The sequence below is a fragment of the Thamnophis sirtalis genome, unplaced genomic scaffold, assembly GCF_051295495.1.
Source record: "Thamnophis sirtalis isolate CommonGarterSnake01/CBP01778 unplaced genomic scaffold, rThaSir2_p1.2 scaffold_3, whole genome shotgun sequence".
Taxonomy (NCBI): Eukaryota; Metazoa; Chordata; class Lepidosauria; order Squamata; family Natricidae; genus Thamnophis; species Thamnophis sirtalis.
Window position 1 is genome coordinate 73638229 of NW_028261383.1, and position 26875 is coordinate 73665103.

A 26875-nucleotide genomic window follows, 5' to 3' on the forward strand; every position below is an offset into this window, starting at 1 on the left:
TCTCTCTCTCTCTCTCTCTCTCTCTCTCTCTCTCTCTCTCTCTCTCTCTCTCTCTCTCTCTCTCTCTCTCTCTCTCTCTCTCTCTCCACACACACACACACACACACACACACACACACACACACACACACAAACACACACACTTTTTGGAAAGATTTTTATATTAATTTCTGGGTTTTCCATATTTAATGTTTAGTTATGTAAATTTGCTTAGAGACACTGAATAGTGAGTAGAAAATAAATGGGCAAAGTTTTCCAATTTATTGAAATTAAATCTCAGCAGAAGTTATACAAATTGTATTATGAATAAATCAGTTTCAGTTATTTGGATACACAATTAAATCTCCACTATTAAAATATTTCTTCATATTTTATCACAAACACTTACCATAGCATGAATGTTTTTATCATCATCATCATCATCACCGCCACCAGCACCACCACCACCACCATCATCATCCCCACTCTTTTTAATTATTATTTTTTATTTCAAAATATGCTGGGAACAATGTAGTCTGTATGATTGCCATCAATAAGGCCGTCTCCATTGTTGTGAATAAACCAGCAAGGGATATTGGTGCCATGCTGGACATCAGCTATGTAATCCTTCTGCCATCCCCTGCAATATAATATGGAAAGCAATGAGCTTAGGGAATCCACTTCACGCAAGTGTGTCAATGTCAGCTAAAATGCCAGTCTCTCTTTACCTGGTTACTGTCAGCTGTTTATTTTTCACAATCATGGTGGCATCTGGTTTTTCTGGATCCGATCCAGGATGGACCTCAAGTATATCGAAGTCGATTGGGTGGAAAAATTGCCCTTAAAATAAACATGACAGCAACAACAGTAATTATTAAACAGTTGCCAGTCATTTGGGAGCAAAACAGAAACCTGATTAAACAGTTGTCAGTCATTCAAGAGCAAATCATAAGAAGAGCTACTTCTTGCATTCAGCAGTGATAAGTGTGGCTATAAGGTGTGTGTAACTACTTTTAGAGCTACCGTTTTGAGTTCCTAATTCTATTTGTTACTTGTATAGAAAGGTTGTTGCGGTTTTCTGCATCTATATTAAGGAATATTGGGGAGAAAAGCAAAGGAGTTAGCTACGTTATCCCTGTACACCAAGTTGTTTCTTTCAAAGTCCCAAAAAGGGAAGGAATAAATTGGGGATTTCATCTTTCATCTCTATTCTGTAGATTAAAGGATTAAATTTTAGTTAACCAAAACATTAACTTTGAAACTGTCTATGCCAATTGCCTAGAAAATTGTTTCCAGTTAATTTGGGAAGTTCTGTACATTTTTATTTAGAAATAGTTTTTTTGTTAATAATACATTATCTTTCTCATTATTTTATTAAATTTATTAAATTTTTATGCTCCCCATCTCCTGTATAAGGTAACTCTTTTGTATCCCCCACACCCTCTCTTCCAGCTCCTTAGCTCATTTCCCTTTTTCAAGAGACGGTATCTTCACCCAATTCTCTCTCCCCATTTCTGTCTTTTTCCAATTCTGCCAGTTTATTCTTTTTGATGTTTTCTGATCTTCAATAAATATACAATAGGATGCATTTATTGCTATCTATGTCAGGCAGTGTGCTGTAATCTGGACATAGGAGTTGAATTGAATGGAATGTGTTGGTGTACTCATAATAACTCATTACTTATAATAATAATAAAAAAAACCACCCAAACCCACCAACTTTTGTACACAATCGATTTTGGCATGTGATACAATCCAGAAATAAATATTGCATACTTAGAAACAAACAAAAGTGAAAAGCAAATATTGCTGTCTTTTTAACCCCGTGCTAACTCAGTCAGGAGTTTAACCTCATGCCATGTCAGAAGAATACATGCCTTATGAAAGAAAAGCAGTGAAAAAACAAAACCAAAAAATTATTTAGAATCACATCTTTGTGTTACCTAGTAAACCATGGGTTTGTTCAGATAATCTGTGACTATCCGCCATGTAAAATCCCAGGAAATCTCGGTGGAGTGGATGTTTCTTCCACACTTGGTGTAGAACAACAACAAACTTTGCTCCATTGTCCATCGAAACCTCTACGCTCCGTTTTCGTTTGATTATTAGTGTCAAACTAAGTTGGAAAACAGAAACCAAGCAGTTAAAAGTGATTATTAGTACGCATAATGCAGAGATTCAAATTATGGAAATTTCGGGAGAAGGCATCTGTAAGCACATGGCTATTGTTTAAATGAAGCCTAGCATTAAATTCTTCCTACCAATTCTGGCCCTCAAGCTTGTTAAATGATGAAGTTATTCATTCATTCACCAATGAAGCAGGCTGATGTAGAGCAAAGCAAATTCACCTGAAACAATTGCTGTGATTACATTATGCTTATTACTAGCTCTAGGAATTTGTTCTCAATTTTAGCCAGGATCACTATGTATGTAATACACTACACCAGAGCTGGGCAATTAATTTTCCCAATGGGCCACAGGAGAAACAAGGACTGTTGTGGAGGGTGAAACCAATAGAATTGTGAAGGTGTGTAGGCATGCATGCATGCAGATATGTAAACTGAAAAAAACCAAACAAACAGTTGCCTTCAAAATACAAGCAATGTACACAGGGCAGACACAGACAGAAGGGCCAGAAGTGGCCAAGGAGCCATAAAGTGCCCAGGTCTGCACTAGACTGAACGTAGGACAATTTTACCCTATCCTTCTAACTCGGGTGTCTGCAACCTGTGACTCCGGAGCTCTTTGGGCCCTCTGCTGTGGCTCCCTGTTGCTGATCCCACCAATGGCTGGCCCCTCACCCGGTGATATTCTGGGCAGTTTTAATGATTCTCTGTAGAGCATTTTTGTCCGCTGCAGAGCTGCTCCCATACCATGCAAGAATGCCGTATGTCAGGACACTCTCAATAGTGCTGCGACAGTAGGACAGTAGTAGAGGCCGAGATAGATTTATCTTCCTTAGCATTCTCAGGAAGTACAGCCTTTTCTGTCCCTTCTTCACACGCATGTTTCAATTCATGGTCCATGAGAGGTCCTCTGAGATATAAATGCCCAGAAATTTAAAACTACCAACCCTCTCCACCTCCTCGCCATTTATGTACAATGGCAAATGTACATCTCTCTTCCTCCTGAAGTCAATTATAAGTTCTTTAGTTTTTTTAGTGTTAAGTGTAAGATTATTTTCTTTAGCCCACAGTGTCAGTCCTTGAATTTCCTTCCTATAAGCAGACTCATTATTCTTGTTAATGAGCCTCACCACTGCGGTGTCATCCGTGCATTTGTTTTGTTTGTTTGTTTTATTGACATTTATAGGCCGCCCTTTTCCCTGAGGGGACTCAGGGCGGCTTACAATCAATGGGAAGGGGGTGTAAGACAAAACACAAGAAAGAAAAAAAAATGTGAATAAAAAAATAAACCGATAAAACACAACATTCATTCAGCATTCGGGTGGGGCGAGGTTCGAATCTTATCCCCAGGCCTGACGGGATAGCCAGATCTTGAGGGCTGTGCGGAAGGTCTGGACGGTGGTGGGGGTACGAATCTCCACGGGGAGATCGTTCCAAAGCGTCGGAGCTGCAACTGAGAAGACTCTCCTCCGCATAGTTGCCAGTCGGCACTGACTGGCGGATGGAATCCGGAGGAGGCCCAATCTGTGTGATCTGATGGGACAGAGGGAGGCAATTGGCAGAAGGCGGTTTAATAATTGCATTGGTGTTGTACAATAGGGTAGAGTAATGTGTATACAAAGAATAAAGGAAGGGGCTTAGCACACAATCATGTGGGGTTCCTGTACTTCATATCAGAGTAGAAGAATGGTGAGATCCCATCCTTACTGACTGTGGCATATGTCAGAAAATCCTTTAACCACAAACAAATCCTCTGATTTATTTGAACATTTTAAGAAACAACCTATTGGGTAGAATGGTGTTAAAGGCAGAGCTATAATCCACAAATAGCAACCTTACATATGTTCCCTGTTTCAAATGATTTAATACAGTATGGACAACAATAGACATAGCATCATCAGTTGATCTATTACTCCTATATGCAAATTGGTATGGGTCCAAAGTAGATGGAAGACTAGCCTTAATATAGTTCAACACCAGTCTCCGCCCTTAAATACTCACCCAACCTGGTCGTGACCAACACCAGCTTCACTACACGAGGGCTCGCGGGGTGGGAATGGGATCCAAGAGTGGATAACAGAAAGGGAGACACACCCACAGTGCCCAGCCATGCCTTTAAAACTTGCCCAGGGGACTTTTGCCATCCAGAGAAGGACTCTCCTTCTGCCCCCTTCTCCTTTCACAACCACAATGGCCAGAGAGAGACAGAGAGAGAATCAGAGAGGGGGGGGAGATAGAAGGACAGGGGAGGGAGACATAGAGATACAGAGAAAAAGAGGAGAGAGAGAGGGGGGGAGAGAGAGGGAGAGAGATACATAGAGATACAGAGAGAGATACAAAGAGGGAGAAGATAGAAGGGAAGAGATAGAGAGACAGATAGAGACACAGAGAGAGGGGGGAGAGAGAGACAGAGATACAGAGAGAGGGGGAGAGGGAGAGGGGAAGAAAGAGGGAGAGGGAGGAGAGAGAGATACATAGAGTGGGGGAAGATAGAGAGGGGGAGGGGGAAAGAAATACACAGAGAGAGAGATACAGAGAGAGGGGGAGAGAGTCAGAGATACAGAGAGGAGAAATGGGGTGAGAGAGAGGGGGAGGAGAGATACAGGGGGGAGGTGAGAGAGAGATGTCAAAAGGGTTTTCTTTTATAACAATTGGTTCTCTGCCCTAATTATTGGCTGGGTAGGCATGGCTAGGGGGGGGGGTGTCATGTAACTGGGTGTGAGTGAGTGACATCAAGTTGGCCAGGCCCACTCAGGTTTTGTTAGTCCCGGTGTTGTCTATTCTGTGGGAAACAGGTCCAAATGGCTCTGAGTGTTTAAGGTTGGAGATCCCTGTTTCTAACTTCTTTGACTTGCAAACATTGGCCTTTATGGACAATTCTTATAGATAGCAAGTCAGTCCAGATCCAGAAGTTTGCTTCCATACAATTATCTGGAACTGGATAGCTATATATGGTTTTATTTATTTATTCAAACACATTTGTATATCCACCCATCTCACATCATGACTCTGGGCAGTATACATAGTATATATGTTTTATTATTTCCTGTATTTCCAATGTTATTAAAGGATAGGGAAAAATATTTTTTGCTCACATATACCAAAGCAATTAAGAAAGTGCAAGAAGTACCAAGAGTTCCCCTATTTTTTTCTGAAATATTCATATTAAATTAATTATATAATATTTATCTTAAACAAAGAGCACCTTGAATGTAAGAGATGCACAAAAGAAGATAGGAAAAAGTATAAATGTGCTAGTTAATAAGTGCAATAAAAATTCAGTTTGAAAAATATAAATGTCCATAAAAATCTGTACAATGCCAACTCACCCACCTTGTAGATTAGGTTTATCAACTGTAGCTGAAAACAGTCCCAAAAAATCTCCCAGCCTTTAAAAATACATGTGGTCATAGATTTATGTGGCACACTTTTGGAAGCTATAGTTTCATAGATAAATTACAACCAATGATTTAGTAACTGAAGTCACTGAAAAAGCAACTTATGATACTTACGACAGTCGCAGAATCCCAAGGTCATGTGATCAAAATTCACACATTTGGCAACTGACTCATATTTATGAAGATTGCATTTAATTTTTATAAAAATTTAAAAAACTTATAAAAACATTATTATTTTTATCAAGCATGCCTCATATTTGCAAAGGAAGGTATAGCATGTTGCCTTTCTCTGTAGCTGGATTTATTTAAATCTACCTCACTTTATTTACATAAGGACTGGGCAAACTTGTTTTCTTGTGAAGGGAGCCTTCTTTCAGGATTAGTCTGTTGGGGGAATGCATTGTTAATAGAGTTGACCAAGAGAAGTGCATTACGGAAGCTATAAATCACCCATTCACACTTTTATATATTAGGGGTATGAATAGCTCACCCGGGTTCTTGTGAGGTAACTTCATCAAGCCAACTGAATACTCTCCTTTTTACACCATTTTGAAGGATGATATTTTGAGTTGTTATTTCAAGCCTTACATTCCGATTCATAGTTACAATCCCAAGTTTTCCAAAATACGTGTTCTGTGGTCCTACATTGTTGATACTCTTTTTATCTCCAATAAGCTGTCCATTGACGGTCATACCTAAAGCCCAGAAGTGATATTAAGGGGATGGCTTATGTGTAAGTAGCATATTTTTAAAATATGTCTTTTTCTGGTTTCCAAGAGGAGTTGGAACACTTTCCATACTATATATTTTTGTTAAACTGGGATTGATTCCACTTAAAATTTATTTACTTGATTTCTATAGCCACCCAGTTCAGTCATTGACTCTGGGCAGCACAAAATTCAAAAACATACATTGCAATTAAAATTTTAAACCTTTCAAAATAATAAAATCAATAAAAACCGTTTAAACAATAAACTACATTAAAACATCTGATTTGAAATACATGCAAAAGCGAGATATCTGGCCTGTTAACAATATAGCTAGGAGGCAGGCGCCTTAGTGAATGTAGTATCCCAGACATGGGAGAATAGCCAGGTCTTTAAAGCTTTATGGAAGACTAACAGAGTTGAGGCCATTGTAATATCCAAAGGGAAGATGTTCAATAGAGTAGGCGCTATTGCAGAAAAAGCTCATCTTCTAGTCCAACGGCCCCAATCTTTGTGGCTTGGCGGCCCAGCTGGGGGATAGAGGAGATCTGGGCCACGAAGGCCAGTGCACATGTTTGCATGCAGCCCTTGTATGAGTGTGGGCCAGCACACATATGCACGAGCGCCCACCATCCTGCTTCTCGCAGAAGTTGTACTGTGTACGCATGCGCATGCTCCAGTCAGCAATTCTAGCGGCCCAATTCCAAATAGCCTATGGCCTGGTAGTTGCCTGAGGCCTGGGAGTTGGGAGCAGTTCTAGTCCACGTGAGCCTACATTTTTTTGCCAACAGCATGCAGATCCTGTTTGGTCAACTTGGATGGATAAAAACTATGGAAGGCAACCCCTCCGGGTAAATGAAATGTTTAGTTCTTTCCCTCCTAATCTTAATTAATATTATCCCTGATTATAATATTATATTTGTACTTAAAAGAAAGCCATTGATCCCATCTTCCACCCCAATTCCCCTTGAAATATTTAGTGGAATGAATTATGCTTCTTAGAATAATTGAATTTTCTAAATCTCTTTTAATTGGGGATAGTTACATATTCATTTCTTCAAAGAATAACAGTTTGGGTTATATATAGAAAAGTAGCTTCTCCAAAGGGCCATGACTATTTATTGATAATTCTAGCATCTAGAAGTAATGTATTCTAAAATACACACATCACATTCTGAAACCTTTTCAATAAAAAAAAATCAACATCTACTGCATTTGGATATGTTTCATGATTTAAAATAGCATCTTTTCTTATAATCTGCAATGATGATCATCTGTTTTAGATTGATGCCCCAAATTCACCACAAATTTCTTGAAGTGAACTCACCTTTTGACATCTTTCACAATACTTTCAAAGTGTTGATATCCAGAGTATAGAAGTTGGCCCGAATAAACATCCATGCTGAACTAACAAAATACACTCAGAAGTAAAGAATATAATATGTCTTGAGATATATTGATGGTGAGTGGATTTATAAAGCCTGGGCATCATAAAGAAGATGATACATGCTATCTGTATTCTTTATCCAAAGGAAACAGAGTCAGAAATCAAATGGAATTAGATAAACAATGAACTGATCTAGGAGTGCAATATCTTCCTTACTTACAATCACGGTTTCAGAAAAGAAAGGCTCACCTGTTACTGGATCTCTTATCAAATTTAACACTACCCCGGGCTCCTCATTAATATTGAAACAAAGAGCATCTTCTTTCTGCGGTACGGCTATGATGAAGTGTGGGTCTCCATCAACTGCAAAGAGGAAATCATACCAAAATCATGCTTCCATCAGGGGGTCATTTTATTTCTGTGATCTCTTTGTGCACCATTTAAAATGCAACAGAATAACATAAGAATAAAAGTATGGAAAGATACAGAATTTCTATTTCGTATATTTCTGTAGTGCCCTTACAGTAGAAAAAACATTCAGAAAGAACATTATTGTAACCTGGGCCTTAGCCTTAATCCAACACTGGAAATTGATAGGAGGAGGTCATTGATTTCATTTTCTTATTATGGAATAATCTCTAGTTGACGATTGAGGGAACTGAGAAAAAAAATAAGGCCTGTAATCTTTCAGAGGCAGCAATAGTTGCACTAGACTTGATCCGTTCCTTGAAGTGCCTCCCATTTTAAGGTACGGCATGAGACGTTCCAGTCCACACCCAACAATTGGATGTTCTGTCTGAAACAGGAAGAACTGAAAGCCTTTTGTTGCCTTTACTTCATTGATTCACTCTCCAAGACCTCAGAAAGATTTAGATTTTCCTTACTTTTTATTCTTATTATTGATATCAATCAGTGTTTGTGTGTTTGCGTGTCCGCGTGCCCGTGAGTGTGAATGTACAAGTGGTGGGTTCTGGATCCCATTTCAACTGGTATGGTTGGAACGGGCCTAGCGGTGTCCACATGGACATGCGCAACACGCATGCGTCTTAGCACCTCCACAATGCTGCAGCTGCTCAGCAGAGCGTCACGCAGATGCAGTACGCGCCATGCATGTGCACGGAAGCACCAAAGATTTAAAAGACCAGTAAAGAGCTCGGGCAGATGAGTGGGCCCCCGGAGCACCGTACCGGAACAGTATCCAGTGCTCCGGGCAGACTCCGATACACCTATACCAGGAGGTACCTCCTGCAACCCACCACTGGTACATACATACGTACATTAGATATTTATGAACTCTAAAAAAGAAACTTACCACTAGAATAATAGTAAGGGGTAGATGGAGGTTGATAGCTGGACACTGGTTGCCTTCCTGCAAAAAAGAAAAGAAAAAGAAAAGAATTGTTTCCACATGTTGTGATTGTAAGTATAACAGTAAACATTCTTCTCCATTTCAATAATAGCTTTGAAGGCCAGGTTCACATTTGGGGCAGGGAAAGGCAATATTTGGGGTGAATTCAAGGATTACGTAACATTGGAAGGAAGGACAGAGACAATTGGGAAACCAAGTAATGAAATAAAATTGTGCGCTTATCTTGCATGTTGATGGGCTGAAATTTTTTTGGTTTTGTTTTTGTTTGCTTTTCTTGGTGTGAGTATAGTGCTTCTGGAATTGTACCTAATTAAGGTTCGCCCTGCATGTATTTTGTGCCTCAAAATAATGGAATATCACTTCTTTTCACTGTTTGGCAATTACGGTAAGAGGCTTTGTCCAAAAGAAAGCAAGTTGAGGACCAACTGTGATCTTAGGAATGGATTATTCCGTGTGATTTACTGATGAATTGGAATTGGAAAGAGAGGGAAGGGAGGGAGGGAGGGAGAGAGCTGACCAATAGGATGGGAAGGTGTGAGACCTGAGGTAAACTTATTCAAAACAACATTGACTTATTATTGCTTTATTTGCTTCTCTTCAATTAGGTCTGGAACTCATCATTCAAACTAAATTTTTACAATAAGCTCATAGAACAAAGGCAAAATTACAACTCAGTTTACCTTCAGCTGTTCCCAAAGTTAAGAAAGATGGAGGGAGGGAGGGAGAGAGAGAAAAAAAGAAATATTATTTTTTTTGCTAAACAAGTTTGACTACAAAAAATTACAGTTGATTTATCTCAATAAGAATAGACTAGAGGGTGCACACAATGTCAATTACATGTCTCTTTTTATTTTTTCTAAAAGCTAATTCAAATAAACAGCTACTTCCTTTTAAAAGGGCTTGACCCAAAATCTTCTCTAAATACTCATTATATTATAACATATAGTTTATACATAAAATTACGCCCTTTCCCTTCCTCCATTGATTCATGTTATGCAGTTATTTAGCAAAGCAGCAGCATGACGATTTTATTTCCTTTAATTTCATCTGATAGGGATGATACATTTCAGTTTGAAATTCTTTCATTTCAAGATGGGCTTCATGCTACAACTTCCTTTGAGAAGGAAGCGATCAAATGAAAGAACAAGAATGGTGAGGGAGTAGATAAACTTAGTATAACTTGTGGTCCTAAAGGTAGGATGTTCACCCATGGCCACTTTCAGAATATGGACTCCAAATCCCAGAATTCCCCAGTCATCAAGGAAGTCCACAGATCTTAAAGTTGCCGTAGCTGGTGCGACTGGTTTTAATTTATTTTTCTTAATCTAAGCAACAGGTTGGGGAATTCTGGCATTTGAAGTCCACACATTGAGAAACCTTACTGTAGTAAGAGATTGCTAAAAATTTCATTTCTACTGTTTGTTTGTTTGTTTGTTTAATTTTTAAACTGTATTTTTGAAAATATTAAACTTAAAATGTAAAAAATAAGAATAAAAGATAACAAAAGCCACATTGTGAGATTGTTCTTCTCAAGTTCTTCTCCTTTGGGGAATACATGTAATATCAAAATGTATGTAGAAAAGAGGTGGACCTTGTATTGCCATGCCATGATGCTGCTGACATCAATCAGATCCCCCTTTGGCCTGTGTGCAGATGCTGCTGAAAAGCTCATAATCAAAATCCATGCTTTCCTATCCCTATCTAAGGGGAAAGCATACTACCTGTTGCTCCAGGATATTCTTGACTAGTTCAACTGTGATTATTTTGAATATTGCCCCCAAAACACTAAAAGCCTGACAGATTAAAGGCCTAATGACAATATCTGTACCTTCTGTGGGTTTGTCAGCAACTGCTTCCTTTTCTTCATTGTCTTCTGGCTTTGTGACAACCATGGATGTTAATGGAGTCACAAACTTATATTTCAGAGACAACTCCAGAGCTTTAGCAGTAATATTTTCCTTTTCATCTCCCTGCGCTAAAGCACTAAAAGCAAGGACATTAGAGAAACGTTTAGAAACTGTTTTAACCATGATAATATTAATTATTCTGCTTCTTCCACCCTGTAATGCGTAAAGATATTTTAAATTGTTCTAAATAATAAAATAAATACTATATGAGCCTCATGAACACTTTGGAAACAAAAGACGTCTCCTGAAAGAGGAAAGAGATAACTGGGACTTAAAACTAAACTTATCAAACTCTAATTGAAGTTAGAAGACCTGCAATAATCATCTTGAATTATCTGAAGCAATTTAACTTGGGCAAAAAGATAAAACCAATTACAGGCAAAAATAATGAATAGCTATTAGTCCATTCCAGGCATCATTGAATGAAATTAATGAAACTAATTTTTACTAAAGTACATTTTTTTTCAAGAAAGGGATGGAAAGGGATTGATTTACCAATTCTCATGGATGTCTCTGGAGTAACCACAAAGTTGAAAAAGTCCAACATTACCGTGCTTCTAGAAGTTGTTGAATTGTGAGATAAGCCCAGAATCTCTCAATATATTCTCCAAATATGTATTGTTGCTCTTCAAAAGCTTTGGTTGTTTCCTCAACATCAGCTTGTTCAGTATAAGTCACCTCATTTAGTGCCTAGACGAAAGAAAAGGATTGGATTTATAATTGCACTATAATTTTTAAGCGCTACACATTTATATAGGTGTTTATTTATGTACATTGAGCAACAGATGGCTGAACTCAAATATATCAAAAATTTCAGGCAATCTTTAAAGGTCTCAACGAACCACATGGGTTTCTAACACATTACAATTATTAACTGAGAAGATACCTGTACTATCTTGCAAGTAACTTATATTTTCGTTTTATATTTTTACTCTACATAAATTTGGTTTTATCTCTTAGTTTGAGCTGTCCAGAGTTTGGTACAAGCTGGGTTGCTATATAATCACTATATAACAATTTTTAATAATCAACAAATAAATATCCATTTTCTTCTCCCTGTCAAATCTAAAATTAAATCTTACACCAGCCTAACCACTCAATGCATCTGATGAAAGAAATATAAATAGAGACCATCACAAAAATCAAATTTTTCAAGATAGCTGTAGTTCTGACTAACATTGATAGAGACAGGTAAACTACCTGATTTTACCTGGAGTATCTACACAATTATGTTTATGGAACTGTGAATATTTTATTTGTGTTGTAGAAACAGGAATCTTGTGGCTATATCTTGAGAATTGTTGGATTTCAAAGATACTTACCCCTTGAGCTTTTACTTCTGCTGTGATACTGTTCAGGTCATTGTCTGTAATTCTTCCAGCCACAACTATTTCAGAGCCGTCATAATAATGTTTAAAACTGTTTTGAGTCAAATCTGAGATGGCATTTTCCTTATAGCCTAACTCCACTTCAGTAAGCAAAGGATTGGCTACTTCATCATAAAAACCCTGGAAACAAAATAGATTTTAGGGTTATAATAAACTGTAACATTAAAAGCGTATTTATTCTCAAAATCAAAATACAGGGCGGGGCATAACCTTTTCCTAGGGGGTCACAGCAACACTTGTAATAACAACACAAATAATTCATACACCATTCGAAAGCCCATCAAAAACTGAGTTTATTGACATGATTTAATAGTCAGTATGACCACCATTAGCCCTTCGAACAGCATTCAAACGAGGTGGATAAGAACACAACAAATCTTCAAACAGTTCCGTTCGATTTTCCAGATTTTTCAACACAGTTTCCAAATTCATTCTCAAAGTTTCAACCGAATATCGATTTTGACCTTGCTCCTGAATCATCAGAGCTTCCACTTCATCCTTAATTATGGCCCCAATGTTCTCTGCCGGATTGAGATCTGGCGAATTTCCCGGCCAGACGTCATTGCCCCAAAATTCGACATTGTTTTCCTTTAACATTGTTTTCCTTCTGTCAATGATCCTTTGTTCTTCCGAATCGAATTTTCCAGCCATTCTTAAAGCAAATTTAACATTTAATAGCTCATTCAATTCAGTTTTTTATGGGCTTTAAAATGAGGTGTCGCGGAAGTTGTAAACTGCTGTCGATCTTGCTGTGACCCCCTAGGAAAAGGTTATGCCCCGCCCTGTATTGGAAATGAGAGGTTGCTTTTTTTAGCCACAGAACTGTTCTGTAATCTGAATCTAGATCACCCTGGAAAAGTACTCTAGAAATCAGAACTGTCATTGAAAGTCTTGAGTCGTTAGAAATTTTGTCCTTTTTTGGCATCTACAATTTTGTATAGATATGGAAAAGGGGGATTCCATGAAATGGAGGATTAACCATGTGAGTTTAGATGTAGCAATAACATTAAACATGTGCAGTACAAAAAGTAGGACTAGTTTACTGTTCATGTTAATAAAACAGTTTTCAGGTGAGTTTTAATTCTTTTTACTCACAGAATAAGGTGTAATTTTTTCCATTCACAATTTTTACTAATACAAAGGCTTTATGGAGATCTTTTCCTATTTTGCAAAACTATTGATTGCTAGGCAATCCCTTCTTTAAAAATAAAAAATCTACTTTCATTCAACATATATATTCCCTGATGTAGGCTCTCATGAGGTACATTTTCCTAATGTGAGCAGTTTTTTCAAGGAAAGAAACCAACATATTTAATAGGATACAGATTTAGACAAACTACTTTTTCTAGCTTTTTTTATTCAGCCTCTCACTTTTTATTAATTTTTGCCAGGAAAATATGGTATAATATGGAATGAAAAAGCAACAGCACTTAGATTTATATACTTCTTCACAATACTTTACAGCCCAGTCTAAGCGGTTTACAGAGTCAGTATATTTCCCCCAACAATCTGAGTCCTCATTTTACCAACCTAAGAAGGATGGAAGGCTGAGTCAGCCTTGAGCCAATGGGAATTGAATTGTCAAACTGCTGGCAGTCGGCAGTCAGCAGAAATAGCTTGCAGTACTGCATTCTAACCATGCACTACCACAGCTAATAGTAGTTAATTGCCTGAGAAGGGATAAAGTTTCATCCCACTGGAGTGTGCTGATTCTTTTGCAAGAGGCCGGAAACAAGGGGAAATGGTGGCTGGGGTCAGGATCCAGCCAAAAACTACAGAAAAAGATGCACCTGGTTAGTCTCTGTGATGCCTTACCTATTAGGTAGAGTGAGAACTAAATAAAAAATAAATAAATTTTGTCTTCTACTGTCATCTTGCCTAAGAATTGTACTCAGTGTCCTTTCGCTGCCAAAGAAATATTTCATCATGCATATAAATATCAACCTTTCATATGCTTATTCTTCTACCTGTAATTGCAAGGCTGCATCTGAGTCTTCATAGATCCGGCGAGCCACACCATTGTTTTCTGTTGCTATTCTCTCTAAAAATCCATAGTCGACATCATAACCAAACCCAAGATTGTATATAGGATGTTTTCCTTTAGTTGCATTCTTAGCATTTTCTTGAATTTCTCTGGGATTTGATACACCTGTACAGAAAGGATCACAAAGCACAGTTAAATAGTACAATGATCTGAAACACGTTTATGGGCAGAGCAAATCTGTAACTTTAATACAAGGCTCTACAACTTCCTAACTTTCAGCTTCAAACTCTCTTCCTAATGGGTTGGAAGAGAGTGAATAATGTTGTAATCTAATTAATTTTTCCTACCTCGTTGTCTTTTCCAGGGGAAAAGGGGAAAAACTGTTGCTGTTGTTTATTAGATGTATTGAATGATATCCCCCCCTTCGCACCCCATTTCAAAATACTCTGAAACTGGTGATAGACAATCAATCAGCAGCAGCTTCAGAAGTTTAGCAGTAATTGGGAACATTTCTGGGAGCTTCTCCCAGGACTCCTGTAATGCCTCTCACAATGAATATTAATTTTCAGCCTTTTGAGGTAGGAAGGGAGGTGCCAAATAGCAAACAGACAAATTCTTCATAGATACTGGAGGTAGAACTAGATGTATTTCTGCTGAAAGAAACCTCTTGGAGGTCCATTATTCTAAATTGCCAGTAATTGCCTCCCACATCTTAGAAAGCTGAGAAAAAGGTTTGGATACTCTTGTGAGATGTAAGAACACAAAACATCTTCTTTCTAATCCTCTGTAACAACACGAAGGTATAAAGATGACACATGATCACCAGAGGTTGTGGTATATAGAATGGAGAAGATTATGTGAAAACAAGGAGACTACTTACCTACATTGGCCTCCCCATCAGATAAGGTGATAACTAAAGAGGCACTTCTTTCAGGTACAGATTTTGTTTCATGAGCTTTATTTAGCATTTCAATGCCAGTCAGTAAACCATCATTAAAATTTGTTCCTACAATGTGAAAGCAGGGTTTCAATTTTTTTAGCATTGGAAAATGGAGATTCAAATATTTTCCATGGAGTTTTTTTTAATATACCCATTTTTTTTTAACCTTATTCTAATGTAGCAATTTAACTTTAACATTTTTTTTCTACTTACCTCCCCATGCATTTATTTCGCTAATAAATTCCTTTGATTGATTCACATTCTCCGGAGTAGCTTGAATTAAGTGATCTTTCCATTTTGAAACTGAACTTTCAAACAGGATGATATTGAAGTGATCTTCTTCCTTTAAATCTTCCACTATTTTTGTCAAGGCATTCTTTGCCTAGAATTATTTTAAATAAGCTATTTGAGGAAACTCTCAACTTTCAACAAAGGACTTCTGCTCCATAATCCAATCTGGCTATTAGTTATATAAGTTATATAAGGCTATAAGTTAAGTTGTTATATGGTAGAAGCTATTGGCTCCTAAGTCCAGATCAGAGGTGGGTTCCTGCTGGTTTGGACCGGTTTGGACGAGTAGGTAGTAACATGGCCTGCCACGCTCCCGAAACAAGTTCTCCCTCTCCTTCCAACCCACACCTTTTCCAGCTGTTTCAGAGAGGATTTCAACTCTGCTCTTGCCTGTCATCATGAAAAGAAAAAAATGTAAAAGGAAAAAGGCAAGAGCTGAGGTCAGGCTGAGCTGGTTGCTGCCAGAGTCACTCTGGATGACTCTGCTTAACTGTTTAAAAAAGCCTCTTAAAAAGTTCCCTCTACAGGAGGAGGCAGGAGAAGGATGGGCCTCACCTACGTCAGGAATTTTAGACTTTTAACCCTTGCTTAACTCTGCTCGAATGATCATAAAACACCTAAAGTCAGACTAGATGAGGTACGTCATTCTCCTGCCTCCTCCTGTAGAGGACGCTTTTTAGAGACTTTTTTAAACAGTTAAGCAGAGTCCTCCATGGTGACTCTGGCAGCAACTTTTTCCTTTTAAATTTTTTTTCTTTTCATGATGACAGTGGTGAGGCTCTGCCTCGCCTGATTGCACATCCCTGGCCATCTTGTTTTTTGCTTCTGTGCATGTGCAGAGGCATTTTTTAGTACTGTGCATCTGTGCTTAGTGCGCATCAAGCATGCAACTTTGAAGCTAAGTAAACATGTGGCCTAAATTAGCAATCCCCAACCTTTCTGGCTTGGTGGCACGGCGGGAGTGGTGGGAGTGTGGGAAAACATGATGGTTTTGTGTGAGTGGCAGGGGCATACACATGAGCAAACATAAGCGCCTGCCACTCATGCAAATGGAGCTTCAAGCACAAGACAAGTGCCTGCCATTCATGTGAATAGAGCTGCATGCACATGCGTGCACTTGCCCGCCACTTGTGCAGCCCAGTTCCAAACAGGCCATGGCCCAGGTTTTGGAGGACCCTGGCCTAAATCAACACTTATGAAAGAAGGCTTAGCTGAAAGTTAAGGTTGAAGAGATACACTTCAATTACATTACTAAATACTTTCAAGATTACTATGGTACATATTTTACTATATATGTAAATCTTGCAAGGCAGAAATAACTTGGAGTAAAAGATCGTAGGACCTAATTTTATCTGCTGTACAATTTACCATCCTTTTAGCAATATTACAATAATTTGTGTTGTTTACTTACTTGTCGAATTTTACCTCCAGACATGGAACCACTGACATCGATTACAAAGGCAACATTCTTAGGTAAACGTTCAAGGATTTTTGGTGCAAAAAAGTGTACAAAGTATCCATTTACTACCTAAAAACATTGATAAAAATATTAGTCATTTGTGGTAGTGTTTTGTTTGGATTTGTTTTTGTGCTGTTATATTAGTTCAAGTGTCAAACAACTAAAGTTACCTGTAAATTATTAGGAGAATCTCTGTTCACATCATACTTGATGACAAAATCTCCTTGTAGCAGAGTAGTTGTACAATTGTCACAGGTCCGTTGTTGTTCAATAGTAGGACTGAATGATACATGGCCCTTAAAAAAGAAGAATTCTCCATCTTAGATTTCAGCAAATGAGGAAAACATATTCTGTAGAAGTTTTGCTTTCATTTAGAGATCCAGGATAATATCCCATAATATTTCTCAGTTCATCTTCTGCAATTTACATTCAAAGATTACTTCCAAACAAGCATTATTAATTTAGAGGCCTATCTTGTCCTTTGTTCACTCTTTACAACTGTGAACTAGAGGCCTGCAACATTTACAATAAGCTTGTAAGTAATGCATAAATATACTTATTACAATAACTAAAATCTTCAATGCTTGAAGTAATAAACAGCTTATAACTAGCAGCTATTAATTCCTTTATTATACTTGTAAAATTTCTAAGGAAGGGAGCTTTGCAAGTTTTTACTGTATATTTTAGACTATAAGATGCTCCAGACTATAAGACATACATTAGCTTTAGAGGAGAAAAACAAGGAAAAAAATATGTCTCTTCCTCTGCTATCTGTTTGCTGTGGCCCATTTGTGGCAGCCCATTCACCGCAACCATGACCCCATTTGCCGTGGCCCATTAGCTGCCACCACAACCCATTCGCCATGTTCCATTGGCCACCACTACGACCTGTTCGCCCTGGCTCGTTCGAGGCCACTGAAACCCATTTGCCATCACCACGGCTCGTTCGTTGCCACATGTTCATCACCAATCGCCGCAAATGGGTGGAGATAGGTGGCAATAAGTGGTGGCAGCAAAATCCCCGCCACCTAGGATGGCTTACTGGCGCTGCACCAACCCCCCTCCCCCTGCCACAATATTCGCTCTACAAGACACAGAGACATTTTCACCGACTTGCGGGGGGGGGGGGGAATGAGTCTTATAGTCCAAAAAATATGGTATTTAGAATGGAATGAGCCAGGAGTTTATTTCAAAATTCAGCTGTGGTATAATTTGAACTATTAAATATTGCAAGATCCAACATTGCATGTAAGAGCCTTTCTACATCTGTAAGAACAAGGAATGCAAGAAAAACTAGCAGTGAAAAATTGCATTTTTATCTCCTTTTCTTGTCTAAGAAGACTTATTCTGCATATCTTACTCTGCATTGCTTCTTACTGATTACACTTATAAAGTCAGGATTCTTTTCTTTCTTTCTTTCTTTCTTTCTTTCTTTCTTTCTTTCTTTCTTTCTTTCTTTTTTCATATTTGCATGATGATATTTATTACTTTTATCTCCTCCTTCTTCACTGATTTTATTCATTTATTTTTTTCCATAAGGCTGGATACACCATACCAGTTCTACGCTTAGGCTTTGTTTATGTTCTGCAATAAAGAGTCTATTGGGTTTTTGTTCATACTAACTTCCAGCTTTCTTTCTAGGAAACCAAGTCAAAAGGAGGAGGGCTTTGACTGTCTGATTGTTGCCCATCATTTTGAAGCCACTAACTTCATCACTTCATATGATACTGCACTATGTACTGCTTATCCCCTCCCCTCTCCCAACAGTCTTGTATTACCCAAGAATAATTTATATTCAGGAACAAAGGAGTTTGTCAGTCTGCAAAGAGAGGCAGAAAGGCCATGGGCAATCCAGCAAGGAGATCTGGCTCTATAGAACTGCTAAATTACTGGAACTATAGAAAACTCTTCTTTCTAATAAAAAATACTACTGTTGTGCTTCACATTCTGTAAGAACAAAGGCCAACAGAAATGGGGAAGAAGCAAGAAAACAGTCATGGGTCACCTTTCCATAATAGCAAGTGATCCCATACTAGATTATACTGAAAAAAGAACATATGTGGAATAGACTTCAGCACTGCAGCTTGGTTTCTCAAAGGTCTATGATGCTGCAGTAAACAATGTAACTACATTAGCTAATACAACCAATGACGTAAACTTCTAAATGCATTATCTGTTGATAGGAATTCTTTTCAGGAACGTGGAAAGTTAAAATATAGGGGAAAGTTCTCATTAGCTAATGTCCATCACTTTTCCAACATATTGATTTACCGGTACCTTGTTAAAGTAAAAAGAACATAGTTTGCAAGAGTGAGTAATGTATCTGGAAGAAAGCCTAAGACACTGCATACTTAACAGTGGGAGTAAAAACACAGGGAAGAAAGTTGAGAAGTAGTTGAGAGGACAGAGGATAAAACATGAAAAAATAGTTCCCAATATCCTATAACAAAACAATGTGGCAGAGAAGAAAACCAGAATCTAACGCAAATGAACAGAAGCATGATTCTCTATGCTGTACTAACCAAATAATATTGGGAAGAATTAATAATGTTTGCAACTTTCAGTACAATAACACCCATAAAAGACAAAGATGAATTTTGGCACAGGTAGTCCTCAACTTATGATCATAATTAAGCCCAACATTTATGTTGTTGAGTGAGACATTTGTTAACCCAGTTTTGTCTCATTTTATGTCCTTTCTTGCCATAGTTGTTAAGTGAATCACTGCAGTTGCTAAATTAGTAACCTGGGGGTTAAGTAAATCTGGCTTCCCCGTGGACTTTTCTTGTTAGAAGGTCACAGGGACACAGAAATGGTCATAAATATGAACCCGTTGCAAAGCATCTAAATTTTGATCCAATGAACATGGGGATGATGCAAAGGTCATAACTGTGAAAAACAGTCTACGTCACTTTTTTCAGTGTTGTTGTAACTTTGAACGGTCACTAAATGAACTGTTGTAGATCGAGGAATGCTAGTGTAAGACCAAACTAATGTGAAGCACTGTAACCCAAGACGTATGGATATATTTAATACCTCATGAAACTATCCTCTTCACTTCTGCAATGCAATGCTCTATGCTTAAGATATGAAGATATTAAATTGACAGAAGAGATACATAATTCCCTGCATTCTATTAGAATATACAGGAAGGCATATTTTGAGGATGACAAGGAGTTATTCAAAATAATTGAATATTGAGATTTAAGTATATGTGACAAGAGGAGAAGCAATAGTGCAGCTTTCAAAGCAAGAAGAAATTATTGAACCTTTGTAACAAAGAAGAAATGGAAGTGATGCTATAAGCAGAAACAAAGGCCACTAGAGACCCTCCCAACCATAGATAAGATAATCAACTCAACAAAGCAACGGCTTCTAAACGATTTCTCTTCTAGCCAGAGAGGAAGATATACTAGATTCTCCCAAAAGCAGCCACACTGGAGGGAGGACAAATAGCTACATGCTGGAAGAAAAGATATTGAATTTTTTTTACAAGAAAACACAGGTCTATTTCTACAAAATGAGATGGGTTGCCAAGAGATACTTCCCAAAACATGGCAAAGATTATAATCAAATCTTTGTACCAGCAATGAAACACACTTTCATAATAATATTCTTCACTAGTTTAATTTAGCTTATTAACTCTCTCAATCTCAAAGAACTCAAAGCAGCTTCAAGAGGAATGCTACCTACCTATATGTAAAGACCATTTTCCTATATGAACGAAGGCATATATATATATATGTAAAGGCCACTATGATATCAAATAACTTGAAAAAGAAAGACTTGTCCAAGTTACAAAAGAGTGTCCATGGATTCAAACATGGAACTTGATCCTTGTCTATACACCAGATGCAAGAACAAGAAAAGGCATTGGTTTTGTTGTTTCTCTATACAAACATTTTTATGGGGCTTAGTTATGCATTAAAATATTGCCACATAAATATTGTCTATCATGTTTGAGAACTACTTTTACTTTTGAGAAGTATTCTCAAATAATTCTGCGTCTGTATCTTTGATTGTGGTTGCCCTATGCCATGTCTCATTTAGAGCTCTGACTGGGACAAAATAACCTGTCAGCGGTGTTCCATGAAGCAAATAAATTACTTTAAGAAATATAATCAACGGGTCATTCTTTCTTTTCTTTATTTCTGGTTAGTGTGATAAGGCATGTCACCATTGTAATTTTTGCTTCTTGCTTGTGAATCTTCTATACCAACTTGCAACCAGGGGCTTCTTCTGTACTTACTGTAGGGGAAATCTCCAGGCAACATCATGACCAAGATCATGGCATAGTTTCAACTCTTTGTAGTTAATCCTCAATTAACAATGGTAATTGCGACTGGGCTTCCCATTGCTACACAACACATTTAGCAACAAAAATCCTGGTAGTCCCCATTGTCATCCCGCAGGTCATTAGGCAAGAATTACCTATGTATGAATCACCCTTCAAGATTCTATTACCAGACATACCTTTTTTCCTGAAAAAGACTTTTTCACAACTGGTAGCAGTTCGTTGCTGAGGAATGTCCCTTCAACTTCAAGTTCACTGATGCCTTGAGGCTCAAAGATGTTTGCTTCAATCTGTAACATTGATTAAAAATTATGTTGACATTAGCAAGTGATAAAAAAATCAGAGAGACCAGTAATATAAACTGTAAACAAAGCATTAAAAAAGAATTAAATTCATAGTTGTTTATACATTTCTTTCTAAATTAATAGTTCTGAGCATCAGTCACAAATTTCCAAAAACTACTACAAGATAAAATGACAATACATATGATCGTACCTCAAATTTATTGACAAGCTGCTTTGGATTTACTTTGATAAACACCTCGTATTTTCCAAACTTTCGCTTCAAGAGTTCTTCATAAGTCAATTGAAAAGTAACTTTGCTGGATGATGCAATGTTGACCGAAACACTGAATTTCTCTGTTTTTCTTCCAGCAGCCCTTCACATGTTAAACATAGTAAGATTCATGAAATTCAAGCAATGATCACATTTGCTCATTCACATATAGCTCACCATTTAATACTTTTGTTTGCACTTTGTTCATTTATTTAGCATCTGTTTATTGAATAAATACTTAGGACAGGAAATGAAGTAAGGAAACAGATTCTGTTTGGCCTCACATACTTACTTCACAAGCCCGGCTGTCTGGCCCCTTGAAACTGCTTGTTGATACTGCTTTTGGGCAGCTTCTTTTTCCTTTATGATTCCAGGATAAGTAACACCATCAACTGTCCTATTGAAGAATACATCAGATGTCTGAATATGCGTGCAGACAAGTTATTGGGTTCCCCCCGCCTTTCAGTTCATCAAGTAAAGGAGAAATTTGAGTGGTATAACAAAGAGACTGGAAAGAATGCTGCCTCTATAGGACTGAAAACTGAATGAAGAAAGATGAAGGAAGACCTTTTCTGGTTATTGCAGAGCAGTTTGGTAACAATTTTTATTCACAGGACAAGTCTATTTCAGAGGAGCTTATGCAACAAGAGGCCATATTTTGGATGATCATTAAAAAGAATTAAGGTAAAAATAATGTTGTGATGAATTCAGTTATCTAGACTGGTAAGAATGGAGAGGTTATGAGGGAGGACTTAGTTTTCCATTTCCTATTTTGAGCACATAATTGGATCAGGTGGCTACAATGTCCTCTGTAACCCTGTGATTCATGGTAGTTATTCTGTTAACAGTATCTGAGTGGCTTAATTATCGCTAGATTGATCTCCAAAGCATAGAGAAAAAAGAAAACGATGTACATACAATGTAAAGTTTGTAATAAAGGCTGTTTTGGGAAGCTCCACATCAAACTGAGCTTCCTTGGACACATTGGCACGATTCACAGCTCGACTAGTGATGACATTACGGGAAAACCTGGAAGTAACACTGCAGTCAATTTTCACCCAGTAGATTTCTATGGCATGGGTGTGCTAGAGAATAAAAAAGTCACATGGTTATACAGAAATGTGCTGCTAATGTATTATCTTCATTTTAAACACTTTTGTTTGAGATAGCTCAAAGATCTTTCTATGCCTCATATTACATATGTAGTATTTACTTTAATTCTAATTATATTTGATTCATGTTTTCTTTATGTGCACAATGTTAATTAAATTGCAACTGACCCCAATAATTTTCTTGTTCCATTCCTGTTATTTTTTTAAATGAAATCCAAAGGCTACATCTGGAAAACTATATATTGGGGGAAACTGTGGGTAAGATTTTTCATCTCTAATCCTCACAAAGTCTTGTATTGTGTTTTCAAGAATTGAATTGTTACAGGAAAGGAAAATAGGATTTACTTTATTTCTGTGAGGGAACACAAACAGATATTTGTTACCACCTGAATCCACCTGAATGAGGTAGTATCCTTCATAAAAGTGTGTGATGAGGCCTTTGCACACTTGCACATGATGGGTATTTTGCAAGAGTGAATGAAATATGCCGTTTGCTCAGAAATAAACATTCCTGAACACAAGAGGACTGATTTCTGGGGAAATAAACATAACTTTGGAGGTGAGTAAATGATTTCTTTAAGCCCAGCAATGCTGATACATATTACTTAGACAAAATATTTGTATTTCGTATGTGTCATCTAAACTTAATGATCAGCATTCAAAATGAAAGGTTACTTACCACATCAGTGGCACTTCTCTTCTACAAACAAAGAGTGAAAAAAAAGATTAATTATTGCCAAACAACAGATGCTGTATCCTCCCAAATGTGCTGCATAGTAGTTGTATGTTATTCCACATTTCTCTTGATTTTAAGTGAGAGCGACACAATAAATGAGAGCTTCCATAGAATGAAGTCTGAATAATCAGCATGCATGACCTTGGCTGGGTTGGTAAACCCCCACTAGCTTACCAACCTGTCTCGTTTGGAAATATTGATTACATAAAAAGAAAATAATGAACATCTGGAAAATATATCATAAATTACCATACTTAATAAGATAAATGCCTAATAGAGTTTTTCACAGTATAACTTTATCTAAGTTAGGTATAAACACAGGTGTGGTGGATAGCTCTCTCATATATGGTATGCAAGCATCCATTTCAAACACTTCACAATCACACATACCTAGATGCAAGTACTACTTGCTTTATCTGATTTATTCTTTCTTAATTCAGTGTCTTCCCCCAAAAAATTGCTGAAGTGCACAAAAACAATGTCCAGCATATAGATCCAAAGAAGGCCAATTAAGTCTGGGTCCAACACAACCCCCCTCAGGATATGTCTCAGCAGCTCATCAAAGAAGTCACAAGGACTTGCTAACAGGCACAATAAGGGACCACAGCTCCTTACTGGTTTCAAATCAAATCTTTGCTATGGTCATAGACCAGCATGACTTTCCCTGCTTCATATCCAAATGCAGCACATCTGAGCCAGGCAACTCAAAGCATGAGATTTCATAGGCAACCAGTTAACATGAACTTTAGAATTTCAGTCAAATTAAGCGTACTGGTAAGTAAAGATATCCTGAATCAGGCAGGAAGAAGGCTGAAGAAGTCTTGAAAGGTTGAAATAGTAGATTTGCGATTGCTCTTCAAAGCTTTAAAAAAAATTCTGAGGAAAAAAAGAAGCAACTTTATATATTTAGCTACATACCTCAATGTTTCTGAGTGGGTGTATCAAAATATCTGAAGTTACAAGAGCAGGAATAAGGGCCAGTAAAATGTAATGTGGGATACTCTTCCCCATGTTGGAAGAAAAAGAAAAACATCAATTTGGAAGGGACTTTATTTGTACTGAACTTTGTAAGTAGTCAAAGAGTAACACTGAAGTAACTATGGCAAATATTTATCTTTGGAAAATGGTTGATGAAATTTATACATAAAAGTTAAAGAGTCCAAGGCCAGAAAAGCACATTTTAGCCTCTCATCTATCAAGCCCAGGTTTACCTGCTTTGCCCTATGTAGAACACCTTTAAAATTAAATCTCAAATTAAACTTCACATCCGTTTCACCAATCGGGTCAGAAATTTTGAGATTTCTTGAACTACCACTTTGATCACCTGGATACATTTCCCACTGGACACTTCTATTTCGATTAAAGTCATTACGTTTTTATGCATTTAAATTAAGACTGTTGTCTCTCCAACCTTTCTGTCTGGTGATTATTTGGAATTGTGAGTGCAGTATGTGTGAGCACTATGGCTGCCTAGTGAACTGACAGGGATTGCTGGTCAGCAAACAAACATTGTCAGATGATATCCAGAGACATACTTCTGCATTGAAGACTCTGGAAACAGGATGTGGTGGTGCCACCACAAGAGCCGTGGTGGTAGAGTGGTTGGAATGCAGTATTGCAGACTACTTCTGCCGACTGCAATTCAGCAGTTCAATTCTAACTGCCTCAAGGTTGACTCAGCCTTCAGGCCTTCTGCAGTCAGTTAAATGAAGACCCAGATTGTTGGGGGCAATATGCTGACTGTAGATCGCTTAGAGAGGACTATAAAAGCACTATGAAGCGATACATAAGTCTAAGTGCAATTGCTAAGTGCAGACCTTATACAGACTGGCAATTCAGAGATGTTCTTTGAACCTTTATTGGTCCTCAGAGAGAATATGTCTGTTTTGGGTGAGAAATGCCTTTGGCTAAAATACAGTATTTTCCCTTTCCTTGAATGGAGATTTAACAGTGTATTAATGGTCCCAGAGTCACATTTATTTTAACGTGTTGTATTTTCTACTTTGGATCCTTTGTAAAGGATTATGTGCTTTCCTTGAAAATTGAAAAAAATTGGTTGGTGGAAAACGCTACAGTTAGAGTTCTGTCAAAGTCTGACATATCACTTCTATTATCAGGCTATCTTACTATCACTTTTTATAAAGTTTATTTTCTTTTTGCATCCCTCTCTACCTCTCTCATGCATGTTTCTTTTGCAGGGTGAAGGATTTTTATTTTAAACAACTCATATGATAGTTTTCCTAGTGTTTATACAAAACAACCCCACGTGGTTGATCTTTAGATTTCTTTCATTTACAGTAATATCCTTTTTAAAAAAAAGATAAAACCTTATTTTTGTTTCTGCAGTATGTTATCAAAGAGCTGAACCTTAAACATGCCTCAAGCCGTGAGAGAAAAGCAGCAGAGCAGGAAGTCCAGCTACTGTCACAACTGAAGCATCCAAACATAGTCACCTATAGAGAGTCCTGGGAAGGAGTACATTGTCATGGGCTTCTGTAAAGGAGGGGACTGAAAGAGCAGAAAGGACAACTTCTTCCTGAGTCTCAAGTGGTGGAGTGGCTTGTTCAGATTGCTAAGGCATCTCACTTCCCTTTACTAGACATATAAATGAATTTTAGCATCAATTTATTTTAGTTGTTTTATCATTTTCTAATGTGTTCTATGAAGCCTATTGCTAATTTCCATGGATATTTGTAATGAGCGTAGAAAATAATATAGTGTTCCTGATATTCTTTTGATTATCTTATTAGTATCTATGGAAAGCTGTGATTGGTAATAATGGCTACGCAGTTTGGCAGATTTATTTAATATGTCAGAGTGTGCACATGGTGACTATGTGAAACAATCAGGACAGGAGCAATAACATCAAACAGAGGTTTGTAATAATGAATAGTGGTTTTTCTCTACAAAAGAATGCATATACACGTACTAGGAAAAGGTCAAACAATCAATCAGCAGTTTACAGCAGAGAAGCGCACACGCACACGCGCACACGGATATGCCCCCACAGGGCCTCTCTTATAATACAGTATTTAAAGTGGTAACAGGCAAATAACTGCTGACTCATTACTACCATAACATTGCATTATCATTACAGTATTACAGCATTACAGCAGCTGGTCAGCTATTAAATCATCATTACCCTGACACATTTCCCATTTAAAACTGAACAGCTGAATGCTGTAACATATTCATGATTACTTTCTGTCTCTTATTGTGTCCATGTCAGAGTTGTGGTCTTAC

General features: G+C 37.6%; 1 protein-coding gene across 1 annotated transcript; it reads right to left on the reverse strand.

Annotated features, from left to right (window-relative positions):
• Positions 1-238: 238 nt before the first annotated feature.
• On the reverse strand, positions 239-24672 carry LOC106545769 (inter-alpha-trypsin inhibitor heavy chain H3). The gene is made up of 21 exons (XM_087709166.1): positions 24551-24672; positions 23576-23596; positions 22703-22869; positions 22077-22181; positions 21725-21887; positions 21409-21519; positions 17106-17231; positions 16888-17004; positions 15399-15567; positions 15126-15251; positions 14229-14410; positions 12196-12381; positions 11424-11563; positions 10765-10949; positions 9605-9610; positions 8910-8954; positions 7847-7960; positions 5994-6198; positions 1923-2095; positions 708-819; positions 239-619 (listed from the first exon to the last, which is right to left on the reverse strand). The coding sequence occupies exons 1-21, from the start codon at positions 24641-24643 to the stop codon at positions 490-492; spliced, it is 2676 nt and encodes an 891-aa protein (XP_087565292.1). The 5' UTR covers positions 24644-24672; the 3' UTR covers positions 239-489.
• Positions 24673-26875: the final 2203 nt, after the last annotated feature.

What these genes read in the sequence shown, in the direction of transcription:
- LOC106545769 (XM_087709166.1), bottom strand. Translation starts at nt 24,643, where the DNA reads ATGGGGAAGAGTATCCCACATTACATTTTACTGGCCCTTATTCCTGCT. An exon ending in ACCCACTCAGAAACATTGAG is followed by an intron (nt 23,597 to 24,550) that starts GTATGTAGCTAA and finishes CTTTGTTTGTAG; the next exon opens with AAGAGAAGTGCCACTGATGT. An exon ending in CAACAACTTCTAGAAGCACG is followed by an intron (nt 10,950 to 11,423) that starts GTAATGTTGGAC and finishes CCTTGCTTTTAG; the next exon opens with TGCTTTAGCGCAGGGAGATG.